The sequence below is a fragment of the Macaca nemestrina genome, chromosome 9 (genome assembly GCF_043159975.1).
Source record: "Macaca nemestrina isolate mMacNem1 chromosome 9, mMacNem.hap1, whole genome shotgun sequence".
Lineage (NCBI taxonomy): Eukaryota > Metazoa > Chordata > Mammalia > Primates > Cercopithecidae > Macaca > Macaca nemestrina.
Window position 1 is genome coordinate 58,350,500 of NC_092133.1, and position 14,107 is coordinate 58,364,606.

Here is a 14,107-nt window from a genome sequence, read left to right on the forward strand (position 1 = left end):
AGAACACCCAGTTGGGTTCCACATGGACCAATCCCCCCTTCCCACTATCTGGAACTTTTCACTTAGCTAACTCTGGGCCTGACTCAACCTCTCCCAATTTCCTCATTCTCCCTTTAAAATGCCCAGTCGCCTCTACACAAATCAAAGTTGAGTGCAGTTCATGTGTGACTCTTCTTACTGTAATAGCATATTACTGATTCAAACCTGTCCTTACCACTTTAATTAGCATCCAGCTTTGTTTATTTTTCACAGAATGAATCTCCTTCTTCTGGTTATCTACATCAGAGATTTGAGGGTTTTATCTATAGTGTGAGGACATGGAGGACTTCATTACACTCATTCCATTTTTTTCCATTATAGTTCCCTTTGTGGTACTTATGTTAAAATAGCACTCTTACCAAAACACCTAGAATTTCTCATGATGAATTTCATACTCTGGCACTTCGTGGTGATAAAAAGTGAATTTATGTTCAGTAACAACTGTATTTTCTTTTTTTTTTCTTTTTTTTTTTTTTTTTTTTTGAGACGGAGTCTCACTCTCTCACCCAGGCTGGAGTGCAGTGGCGCGATCTTGGCTCACTGCAAGCTCCGCCTCCCAGGTTCATGCCATTCTTCTGCCTCAGCTTCCTGAGTAGCTGGGACTACAGGCACCTGCCACCACACCTGCCTAATTTTTCGTATTTTTAGTAGAGATGGGGTTTCACCATGTTAGCCAGAATGGTCTTGATCTCCTGACCTCGTGATCCGCCCGCCTTGGCCTCCCAAAGTGCTGGGATTAGAGGAGTGAGCCACCGTGCCCAGCAACAACTGTATTTTGTATGCTAGTAATCCTAATTTTTTTCATGATTTTCTTGATTTTATTTTATTTTTCCAATCAGTAAAATCTCAAAACATCAATGAGTATATTAAAAGAGAGAGAGAGACAAAGAGAGATATAGAAGACTGTGGTGTCTGATGGGAATTTATATTAATTGTGCTAGGTGTTAGGTTTCATAAACCTCCTTTGTTTCTTACTAAATCTTTAATAAGATCTCTGTATTACAAAGAAAAAATATGCATACACTTACAATGTATGCATGCACTTCAATAAATAACAGCATACTCCATAAAATACTACTCCCTGGGAGAATGCCTCTTGGCTTTTACTATATAGTCATTACAGACCAAAGATAACTCTCTATACCCAGTGTTTTCGGTCAATGTTTATATAAGAAAATTTATGTTTCTGTCTCCATATTTCAACATAACATTTTAAACAAAATAATGCATGAGTATATTTTTGAGTTACAGTTCTGAACTGGTATAATGTCAGACTCACACTTAGGCTTTTCAAAAGTTCACTATGTATCAACAAATCTTTACTGCTGCTAGAACTAAGAGAGGGACAAGTGGCCATTCTCTGCTATTATTCACTTATTCTGAACAAGTTTCTACAGTGTCTTTCACAGTAAGCTTTTATTTTCCCCTATTGTTCACAAAATGAATCCCAAAAAAGTTGAAGTATTAAAACTGTGGAGAAAGAACCAAAGTAGGCTGGGCATGGTGGCTCACGCCTATAATCCCAGAACTTTGGGAGGTTGAGGCAGGAGAATCGCTTGAACCCGGGAGGTGGAGTCTGCAGTGAGCCAAGATCATGCCACTGCACCACAGCCTGAGTGACAGAAAGAGATCCTGTCTCAAAAATAAATAAATAAAAAGCAATCTAAGTAATTGAGAACAGCAACTACAATGGAAGAGCAAATGTGATTACACACGAACTGCCCACTAACGTTCATATTAGTTGTTTGGTTATCAGGGTTCAATATGTTAAGCATTATCCCAACATAATAATTTGTCCCTGATAAATGAGTTTTATGGAACTATATTTTAGAAAACTAAACAGGAGTTTTAAATTGATAACACATTATAATGTTTCCCACTTAAAATAATGGGAAGTAGACTCACTGTGAGCACTTTAGGGCAGAATATGTTGTTTTCAAGAAAAGATTATTGACAATAAGTGGGGTTTGCCTGCATTTGCCAGGCACTGTTCCAGGTGTTAAAACTACAATAATCAACGAAATGGGGGAGGAGAATGTATAAATATGTAAACATACATTTATATATTTATCTACTTTTCCTGTCTTATACAGGAAGAAAAATAGATAGAAAAATATATATCAGGCCCATGAAGCTAAGTAAAGTATGGAGAAGGGATTAAGGTGAGGGGAGACTGCTATTTCAGATGGCCCAAGGAAAAGAAGGCCTATCTGCAAAAGTAACACTTGAGTGAACATCTGTAAGGAAGAAAGGAGCCATAAGAAGAACAGAAGGAAGAGTATTTCAGGTAGAGGACAATACATATAAAGGCTAAGGTGAGTACATGCTAGGTGTGTTTGACAAACAAGGAGGACAGTGTGACTGGAGTAGTGAAGGAGGCAGAGTGATTTGAGATGTCCAAAAGGTAAGTAGGGGGCAGACAGACAGTCAATACCACAGTCCTGGTGGGGCATGGTAAGGAACAGTGGATTTGGAGTGAAATGTGCAGCAAATGGTAGGTTCCCAGCAGAGTCATGTACCATGATCTGACTTGTATCAAAATTAAATGATCCCTCTGGCTGCTGTGTGGAGAACAGACTACAGAGGCCAGGAGTGAAAAATGGAGACATCGACTAAAAGGCTACTGAAACTGACCAGGCAAGAGCTGTTGCAGGCCTGGAACAGAATGGTGGTGGTGGGGTGGTGAGAAGTGGTTCAGATTCCTGATACATTCTCTAAGTTTCAGTGCAAAGACAGGATGTGAAAGCAAGGAAAGAATTAAAGACATCTCCAAGGCTTCTGGTCCAAGCAACCAGAAAAATGGAATTGTTATTAACTGAAATGAGGCTGACTGAGAGAGAAACAGATACAGGAGGTAAGAATTCAGTTTGGGGCAAGTACGTTTGAGACTGTTTTTGATATCTAGATCATTATTTGAGATTGTTTTCAGTATCTAGATGCAGCCAGGCAACTGGATATATGAGTCTGGAGTTAGAAGAGGAATAGGTATTGGAGATATAAATTTGGGAGTTATCAGTATATACATGAAATTTAATGAAAGTTAGTTAGGTGAAATCCAAGGACCAAATACTGGGACATGAGCACTCCATTAAATGAAGAGCAATGAACAAAGGAGACAGGCAATGAATAAATGGTTACTGAGGTCGAAGAAAAATCAAGAAAGTGTCATTCTAGACGGCATATAAAAATAGTATTTCAAGGAGAGTGATCAATTGTGTTAATACCAAAAGGTCCAGGAAACTGACAATCAAATGTTGCAACATTAGATCACTGTTGACCCTGACAAGAGTAGTTTCTGTAGGACAGGATGGAGGTAACATGAGGTAAGCCAAATGAAATGGTTCAACAGAGAATGGCAGAAGAGGAAGTGGAGATAGGAATATAAAAAATTATTTTCCAACAAGGATAGTTAAGAAATTGAAAGTATTTCAGCATGTTTATAAGTATACAGAAATGATGCTGTACAAAAGGGGAGGAAACATACAGGAGCCTACTGTGAGTGAGAAGATGGGATCTAGTGCACGAGTAGACAGGCCTTAGATGAAGTGAAGGCAGGTCACAAGAAAGGAAACAGCAAACGCTGAGGCAGATGTGGGTAGGCTGGCAGATTTGGAGGATGGAGCATATTTAAGTTCTCTCCCAATTACTTCAGTAGTATCAATGATGTATGAAACAAAGTCATCAGCTATGAATAAGGGGCAGAGAGAAGATATTGGCGGTTAGAGAGAAGACATGTGAATACTTACCTTGAAGAGAGGTAAAGTAGAAGACTGTAGAAACAGAATTGCTCAGTCATACTGAGAACCCACTTAAGGTTAGGGATTATGTATCTCAAGTAAGACCAGGAAGTATAACTGTGTTTTTCTCTTGCTTCTTCATCTATTCCTCAAGAGTACGAGTGCAAAGGAGCTCAAAGTAGGAGTTAACCAAGGTTGGAGTTTTTCCAAGGAAAGTATGACAACAGAGATGCTAGGAAAGGATAAAACAGTAAATTATGTATTCTAAGCTGGAGTCAGAGTACTGAAGGGAAGAACCTGGAAATGTGGGAGATGGTGGAGAGAGTGGGATACCTACTACAAAGATTACAGAGGACATGCAATTACTAGTAATGACAAGATCTAGAATGCAATCACGAGGTAGATGGCTGAAATTGAAAGAGGACAAAATTACTGGGGCAAGGTCATGAAACCCAGAGGTCAAGGTATTACATGGGCTAATACTTGTATTATTCTTAACACATGTATGTTAAATCTATCAAGAAAAATATCTGAAATGGTAGGATACAGAAAGAAAGAGAATGAAGACACTTTTGGGTTTTATTTTGAGGACCAACACTGTAATTTATTCTCATTGACCACTAAAAAAATTGGAGTAGTCTTCACATTAGGAAGAGTCATTTCAATATACTGTAGAATGTTAAACACTGCTACTAGTGTGCACAGGAAGGAACTATGTTATTCACTGCATCTGTACTGGGTGCACTGAAGAGATGGCATGTTTAGAAGGCAATTTGTGTGGCAGAATTGACTAAAATTATGTGATAACCAAACTATATGTTTAAATTTTTTTCTTGGGCCTTAAGAAATGATTGTGACTGAGACATCTTTTAACTACTTTAAGGTTAATATGTAAGACATTTACCTCTACTTCCAATGAGTGACACATAACAACATGAAAAAAATTATTGATAGCCTCCTCTAAAAACAGTTAAACTATGATATAGCCAAATAACAGATAATGTGGCCATCAAAATAATTATGTAAAGACTGGAATAAATTCTGAAGAAAGTTGAATGTGCAGTATAATTATTATGTAAATATCCCCAAAAGCTAGACATTTAAAAACCTGAAAGTAAAATATCAGCTCAAACTGATAAGAAGTATTTGGTTTAGAGTAAACTATGACTAACTTTTTTTCCTTCTAGGTTCTATTTCCAAGTTTCTATTATTCTTTTTTTCTTTTTGTATTTTGAGACGGAGTCTCGCTTTTGTTGCCCAGGCTGCAGTGCAATGGCACGATCTCGGCTCACTGCAACCTCCACCTCCTGGGTTCAAGTGATTCTCCTGCATCAGCCTCCCAAGTAGCTGGGATTACAGGTGCTCGCCACCATGCCTGGTTAATTTTTTGTATTTTTTTTTCTAGTAGAGACAAGAGTTTCACCACGTTGGCCAGGCTGGTCTCGAACTCTTGACCTCAGGTGATCCACCCACCTCAGCCTCCCAAATTGCTGAGATTACAGGCATGAGTGAATGCACTGGGCCTATTATTTTTCTAACAAAATGATTAATGTGGTTAAGTGGTAACAGGATGAAAACCACCCCTAGGAATCAACTGCATGCAAAGCATTGTCATACTTCATCTCTATGTGCAGTTTAAGGCACTTTGACAAGCAACATCTTTTTTAAGGTTCAAAAAAACTACTAGAGATAGGCAGGGCAGATATTTTGTTCCACATTTTCAGATGAAGAAACTGATGTTCAGAGAAGGTAACTGACTTGCCTGTAGCTAGCAAGAGGTATACTGGAAAGAGAGTCCCAGTGTATCATATTGGCTTTATAACTCATTAAGAAATAGTTTAAGATACTTTTTCTTTTAAAACAAATAGTGACCACATTTTACTAAACTGGAAGAATTTTGAGTGCAGGGATCTATTAACCTTTGAATTTAACAAATGACATGACTGCTGGATAATCATTTCTACAATGATTTAATTAATTATGTACAATAGTTGAGTAACTCCTTAGTTATGTTTACAAACTGTATTATCTGTCACATCACCAAATCTTTAAGTCTCGTTCCTCAAAACATAAATAATCCATGTATTCTGAACAAGTGTTAGGATACATGTTTCATAAGTTTAATCATATTTAAAATGTAGTATTAGTGGCTTATTTTTAAGAAACAATACATCTTTTGTCAAGTAAATAATCACTCTGAAGTTTACCAGTTTTCACAAGATGATTGTTTAGAATGATGTATAGTTAAAGAATAATGTACTAAATAGTTATCAAGGAGCATAAAATAGTTAATTCAGCTATTAGATGCACTGGGAAAGTCTGGCTAAAGGAATTTTAGTAAGCTAAAGTCCACAATAAAATGAATAAATGAATCTTATCAGGGAGCATACTAAAAATTACCAAAAATGTTCACTGTCTTCTTTCAGATCAAACAATACTTTACGGTATTCCAAGTTGCTTCATTTTTAAAACATGACTAACTACAATGCCAGTGCTTCCAAAACCAACAGTGACCTCACTTTTAAAACATTCTTGTCAGGATAACATTTTCTTTCTAAAACATTACACTCATTCCTTTTAGCCAACCCTAATATTGAGTTCCCAAAAGTTTAATCAGCTACTTTTTTTTTCTATCAAATAGGCCAATTGTTACAACATTTTTTTGGAGGAAGGGGAATGTTATGAAAAAAAAATGGCTGCTTTAAATGGTAGTCTAAAAAATGCACTCTTGTCAGGAAGAACGGCTATATTTGGTCACATGTCATATTACTAGGGAAAATTTTATCATTTTGTATGTGTCCATTTTGGTTAAAGACTAAAATCTGTATTAGAAATCTTCGCACTGACCTAGATCACTTAACTACACAAGATGATCTCCTTACGCATTCTGAATTTTAAACTCCTACCACGGTGCTGAAGTGGTCCAGTTAAGGAAGCATCAGGTAAGAGTAGTCCTGGGCTATGAGTTCACCTAGCAGACTCTAGGGTCATACTACAGTATCAACAGAATGCTGGTATTAGAAGGCCATGATTTGTGAAATGCTGTAAAAGGTTTTATTTTATCTTTTAACCAACTTTAATGGTATCAAATAAACAAATGGCATGCAAGTTTCAAGGGGGAAATGTTCATAAAGAAAATTAGTGTTTGGATTCAAAAATAAACCAAATAGAATGAAAAATTCTGAACAGGAAAATAGATACTCCAAGATAAATATGCCTGTCTAGTAAAAAGAACTTAATGCACAAAAAATTTATTCTCAAAAATTCCTCTAGGCTTCAAAAAGAAATATAGATTAAATATGGTTTTCTTTTCTCTCTCTCTCTCTGTCTCTCTCTGTCTCTCTCTCGTGGCATGATCACACAGCTCACTGTAGCCTCAACCTCCCAGGCTCGGGTGATCCTCCTACTTCAGCCTCCTGGGTAGTTGGGACTAGACCTGGGCTGGTTTTTTGTATTTTTACTAGAGAAGGGTTTCACCCTGGTGCCCAGACTGGTCACGAACTCTGGGGCAATCTGCCTGCCTCAGCCTCCCAAAGTGTTGGGATTACAGGTATGAGCCACCGCCCCGGGCCTTAAATATAGTTTCTAACATCATTTAAATGATCTCCTATAAAATTATAAACATAGTTTAAATGAAAACATGTGGCTACATTTTATAATCCTATGTCAAGTTTCTAAACCGTGAAGTTTTACCGTGAGTTTAAAAAAAAAAAAAAAGGCCTAGAAAAAGCACTGGTCTGGGGACAGTAAAAATAGTAACCATAATGGTAACAGAGCTTACTACAAAATGCTTCCTTTATAAACCAAATCCATGAATTATCTTATTAAATCTCATAATTATCCTATGGAGTTGAGATATTATTATTTATTATTATTACAGAAGGAAAAACAAAAACTCAGAGAGTAAATTAATCTCTCTTGGGTGACAGAAGTAATAAATTACAGAAATTAAAAATTGAATATTCGTGGCCATACAATGAAGTTTTAAACTATTTAGGAAGTACATTCACTGTTTTTACATGCTGTAAAGGTGCATGAAACTCCAGAAATGTTTCTGAAAAGCTTTCTAAAAAGAAATGATTATATATGAACGTCTTTGCCTTTCATATGAGAAAGTAAGGGAAAAAATGTAACTTTTCTATCATATAGTGCAGTTGGATAAGAGACACTACTGGTCCTGTCATTTTTAAAATAGGAGTTTTGCTACTTAAAAAATGTAAAAATTATTGAACTGGGTAATTATCTCTAAGGTCTCTTTCTGCACTAAAACCTGTTTAAACCTAGAAATAGAATTGTTTATCTAATAATCAAAAAGAATTAATTCCACCACCTAATGACTGAATTAAAGTACCTTCCAGCAAATCCTTGATATAATATTAATGCAGAAAAGTTTTAAAGATGGTCTAAGATCTAAGAGAAGAAAATGGAAGGTCTCTTGCCTCCTTTTAAATGACATTTATATTGGAAAGACATCTTCTATGACTGTTTTTCAGAATGTGGACTGGGACTGATTCATGGGTCATGAAATCAATTTAATGATTTACAAACAGCATTAAAAAAACTGAAAGCAACAGAATAAGAAAATGCCTGATAATTACATTGTAAATAGTAAGGGTTAATAATTACTTCATAAAATCTATCTGCTTACATAACTGTGCACTCAGTCATGATTTAAAATGTATTTTTTAAGCATAAGCATCAATCCAAAGAGATTGAAAGACACTATGCTAGAGTGCCAAAGTATATTTTGCATGTAATACATCTCACATGAAAAGAGTAATTTAATTAAATTTTGATGACTGGCGTTTCCAGGATCTATACCTCAAATATTTTGCTTTTTATAATACAGTAAAATTACTGACATGCTGAAGAGCCAACTCTACGAAACATGCAAAGAAATTCTAGGAATGCAGCTTGATCAACAGTGTTCCAAAGAAACATCAACAGAAAACTATTTGTGAAGAAACAAATACTATGTTTAAAGAAGGTATCTAAAGGAAACCACGCTCCTTGGAGAAATGGTGATTCCAAGTCTTGGCAGAAAAATACAAGGTGAAAGGGGAACATCTTACTGTGTCAGAAAGCAAAAAAGCTATCAAAGATTAGGTTGTCTCAAAGGATGTAGAAGTCAGTTTAACGGTTTCCCACTGATCAAAGATGAACAACTTGGGCATCAAAGAGAATAGCAGATTGAAACACAAACATTATAAAAATTCAAGGCTGGGTGTGGTGGCCTCACACCTGTAATCCCAGCACTTTGGGAAGCTGAGGCAAGCGAATGATTGCTTGAGCCCAGGAGGCTGAGATCAGCCTGAGCAATGTGGTGAAACACTATCTCTACAAGAAAAATACAAAAATTAGCCACCAGGCGCAGCACCATGTGCCGGTAGTCCTAGCTACTCAGGAGGCTGAGAGCTGAGAGCAGTGGAGCTGAGAGCTCCACTGCGCTCCAGACTGGGTAACAGATCCAGACTTGTCTTTAAAAAAAAAAAAAAAAAAGAAAAGAAAAGAAAATGCAAGAGTTCAAATAAAACAACACTGATCACCTCCATGATTGCTACGGTTTCAACTTAATATTCTAAAATCTAGTAAACAGAAGAATCAGGCATTTTTTTTCTTCCCTTTCCTCCACCAACGTTATTGTAGTTGTATCCAGAGAGTTTACAAGGACACGTTCTTTGCAAGAATTCCAGTTTGGAAGAAAAATGCAGGACAGATATATAAAGTCACCAAATTATAATCCATAATAATAAATGATGAGCCTTGACTGTTAAAAACCATTAGATAAAAGACTGATAGAGAACTTTATACCTGATAGGTTAGGCTGGCAACACCTAAACCCACTGATCAATTTTAACATTACTGAAAGTGGGACAAAGCCTCCTACTAGAAGCTAGTAGGAAGTACATCTAATAATATGAATAGTATTCCCCTAAAAGAGAACTGAACCTAATCAGTCCTCTAGATCTAACTGCGAGGTTATAGGAAATACAAGGGCCAGAAAAAAATGTAAAAAAAGACCACAAAGATGCAATCAACTAAATTCAAAATATGGAAAATTCTACAAGACCTAGTCTCTTCAATAAATAATGACAAGAAAAAAATAGGACAGGAAATTGTAGTAGGTTAAAAGAAACTTAAAAGATTCACTTTAATGTAATATTGTAGACCTTGTTTGGATTCCGATTTGAACAAATCAAAACAGGATTTTTTTTCCAATATTGGGCAATATGAATATAGACTGGATATAAAGGACTTATTTTTTTTTAGTTAAGTATGATAATAATCATGTGGTTTTGTTAAAAAGAGATAAAATATTTTCCATAAGAATAAAGCATGACATACATATAGAGCAATTTAACTAGTAGATTAATAGGTAAAGAAATACCTTGACATGCACATAGTTCCTTTCCAACAACATTTCATTTTTTTGGTAGATACAAGCTAAACATCTCTACTCTGAAAATCTGAAATGCTCCAAAATCTGAAACTTTTTGAATGCCTAAATGACACCACAAGTGGAAAATTCTACACCTGACTTCATGTGATGTTTGAAGTCAAAACTTTGTTTTATGCATAAAGTTATTAAAAATATCATGGAAAATTACCTTTAGGCTATAAGGTATGTGTATGTGTATGTATGTGTATATATATGTGTGTATATATATATAATGTTTAGTCCTTGGTGCCATCCCCAAGTTATCTAATTATGTATATGCAAATATTCCAAAATCTGAAAAAGTCCAAATCTAAAACACTTCTGGCATGAAGGCTTTCAGATAAGTGATATTCAACTTGCATTAGAATTCCAAATCACTAAAAACACTCTCAACCAACGTCCTACCTTTTAAGGAGGGTATTAAGGATACCTCAGTTGAGTAAATGTCAAATAACTAAGTTTTGTTTTTGTTTCATGATGTTTTTCCATTTATAAAGTAAACATACACTTCACATATAATACTTTAAAATATCAAAAATGTATAATTATGTCACCATAAATACAGTATTAAAAACTTACAAAGCAGCAGGGCTGAGGAGCAAGCACGTTTCATGATCCTCTTCTTGAAGCACTGAACTTATTTTCTTTCCTGTAGCTTTACTTATAGATGTCTTGAGTTTCTTAGCTAGCTTTCTTGGTGTGTTGGTTATAGAAGATTCTTCTGTACAGCAACTATATACTTCCACCTTCATCTGAAAGTCTGGCCCTGCTTCATTACTAAAAACAAGGGCATTCATAATGTTAGAAATTTAACTCAGTAGAAAATAAAATTACAACATTCTTTTATGTTTATGTAACATTTAAAATCAGCATTTGACATCAGGAAAATGCAAATTAAAACCACTATGAGACACTACTTCACACCCATAAGGATGGATATTATCAAAAAGGCATGAGATAAATGTTGACGAGGGTATGGAGAAAAGGGAACCCTAGTACACTGCTGGTGGAGTCATTATGTAAAGCAGTATAGAGGTTCCTAAAGAAATTAAAAATGGAACTACTACATGATCCAGCAGTCCTTCTTCTGGGTTTATACTCGAAGGAGATAAAATCATTACCTTGTGAAATTATCTGCACTCACCTGTTCATTGCAGCATTATTCACAATAGCCAAGATACTGAAGAAACTATAAGAATGCAGCATTATTCACAATCACCAAGATATGTCCACCAACGGTACAACAGATAAAGAAAATAAAGTATGTGTGTATACACACACAACAGACAACCATTCTGCCTTAAAAAAGGAGATCTTGCCATTTGCTACAACATGGATGAACTTGGAGGATATTAAGTCAAATAAGTCAAGCATAGAAATAAAAATATTGTATGATCTCAATTATATGTGGAATATTTTTTAAAAAGAGCTCAAAACCATAGAAATAGAGAATAAAACAGTGGTTACCATGGGCAAGGATTGGGGGAGAGTAAATGGGGAGCTGTAGGTCAAAGGACACAAAATAGCAGATATGGAGGATGAACAAGTTTAGAGATACAATGTACTGTAACAACATGAGGACGAATGTTAATAAAATTGTGTTAGAGAGTTTTGTTATATAGATTTTAGCTGCTCTTGTCACAAAAAAGTAACTATGTGAGATGACAGATGTTAATCTGTTTGATTATAGTAACATTTTACTATTTATATGTATCCTGTAACATCGTGTTATAAACCTCAAATATACACAATAAACTTTCTTTTTAAAATAAAGAAAAGACTGCAGGGAAGCCAAGAGAAGATTGCAGAATCTCCTCAATTAAGTGCAAGGTTTATGGGGGGAAAGTAAGAATTTGGAATAAGTTTATGTTAAAATACGTTAATGAGACAGAATCTCTCAGTGTTTACTTGGCATCTAAATGGCCTGAGAGACTTACTGCAACTTTCAGAGATATCAGCTTCAAAACTATGGCAATCTTAATTCAGTTTAACCAATATATACATAGGGATGTTAAAGAAAGAATAAAATACCCTGGTCATTTTGTTGCCAATACTATTTCCCCTTGTCATTCCTTTAATACATTTTTAAGGTATTTATAAGTGTAATTTTTTGAAATGACTGTTCTTCCAAAAAAAATCTGCTAACCTTTAGTTTTCATTTCTTCTTTATAAAGAGTCACTTATAGTGCACTCTTCACTGTGTCCCCTGACCCGCCCCGACTTTTGCACCTAATAACTATAAATAACATTTTACTATCTGGTTATATAGGGGAAAATATATACTTCAAAGCATGAACTCCTTGAGAATGGCTGCTGTCTGGGTGATCTTTGTGTTCTTAATCTAGTATTGTGCCTGGAATGTAGAAAGTACTAGATATATATTTATTAAATCAATATACAAAATTCTGCAATTTTAGCAAAAGTTAAGATTGGCTTTGCCCTTCTTCAGACACAATGAACTACCTTTAGCATTAAAGACTGTGGTAGTGTTACTAACAATAAAATATACTTAAGACTGCAAAAGAGGTCCATCAGCAGCAGATGTTACTTGCAGATGGAAGATCCATCAGTTTCAGAGATTTAAAAAATGGAGCACAGACTTTTAAAGATATAAATGGCCAATCTATAGTTTGAATAAATCCCAGGAATAACGTCCAGCTATTTTTATAGTTTATTATTTGGCAACTTTTAAACATACAGTATTCCTGGTAATGACTAAAAAAGTCAATATTTAGAGAAAAACCAGAGATTCATAAATATTGAATACTTATTAAGAACAATCATCATAACAAAAAGCACATTTTTCAACATTTATAACATTTGTCAGCAGTTATTTTTAGAACAATTTAAAATATTTACAGAATTCTCAAAAAATTATAAATCATGTGTTGTCTTCCTAACTTCTATTGTTCTTTCCCTGGAAAAAAAAAAGTCTGATTTTTGTCTCCATGATAAAAACAAACAATAGCAAAGTGATGTGAAGAAAAGGGCCCATTAACGGGTAATTTTGGCAGGAAAAAAAAAATTCACTAGCAATAGCTGATAATGGAAATAAATGTATCCAGATAACTAAGAAAAAAGTAATTCTTTTTAGCCTCAATTATGTAAGCATTTGGGGATATCTTTTGGACCCTAAATAAATTCCTTTGGTTCAATACAGCTTATAAGAAGGCCTGCATTACTACTTATAACTCAGAACAATGCATTTTATTTTTCCAGGCTATACTATTACTATGAGACACTGGACCAGAAGCCACAAAATATGGTTTGCTACAGGTTTTTTTAATGTTATGTGAGTGGCAAAACTAGGCCTCTGAAATCTCACCTGTCTAGCTCCATAGCTGAAAATGGCAAAAACCATGCATATGGGTTTTTATATTAATAGTTAGTCGCTATTAACATTTAGATCTAAAGATCATGTCTTCAAAAGTCTAAAATACAAATCCCACACTGATTTAGGCACACAGAACCTTTGAAGGAGGGCAGGAAAAACTATGTTAGTTAAAAATGATTTCTATGGCTACCCAAGGAGTTCTTTCTTGTTCTGTATTATGACCACAATAAAATGAGCCTGTAAAAGAGCAGGGACCATAAAAACAGCCCTGAGGATCACCCATTTTTTTTATTGTTTTGAAGTACATGAAAGAAGTACACCATAAGAAAAAGAACACCCCAGAATTTCAAAGTGCTCTTCCTATAGCATGTACTTCAGGACTATTTTGTAAATAAAGTTGTTATACTGTTGTAGTATTTCTGCAACCAAATATCCTACCGAGATAAAAATCCTGTTTTATGCTTAAATTATCTCTATATCAAATAACATTACAGGATATTCTGTTGTATGCAAAGCTTAGTTAATAACTGAACTATAAGTCAAATATTTATTGCTAAC

At 35.1% G+C, this 14,107-nt stretch overlaps 1 protein-coding gene across 7 annotated transcripts in view; it reads right to left on the reverse strand.

Annotated features, from left to right (window-relative positions):
* LOC105466167 (rhotekin 2) overlaps positions 1-14,107 on the reverse strand; it is a 95,612-nt gene that overhangs the window by 45,314 nt on the left and 36,191 nt on the right. For all 7 annotated transcript variants that reach the window (XM_071069613.1, XM_071069611.1, XM_011715145.3 and 4 more), the window contains one exon: positions 10,795-10,992. In XM_071069613.1, the coding sequence (XP_070925714.1) occupies positions 10,795-10,992 (198 nt within the window). The remainder of the gene's footprint in view (positions 1-10,794; positions 10,993-14,107) is intronic.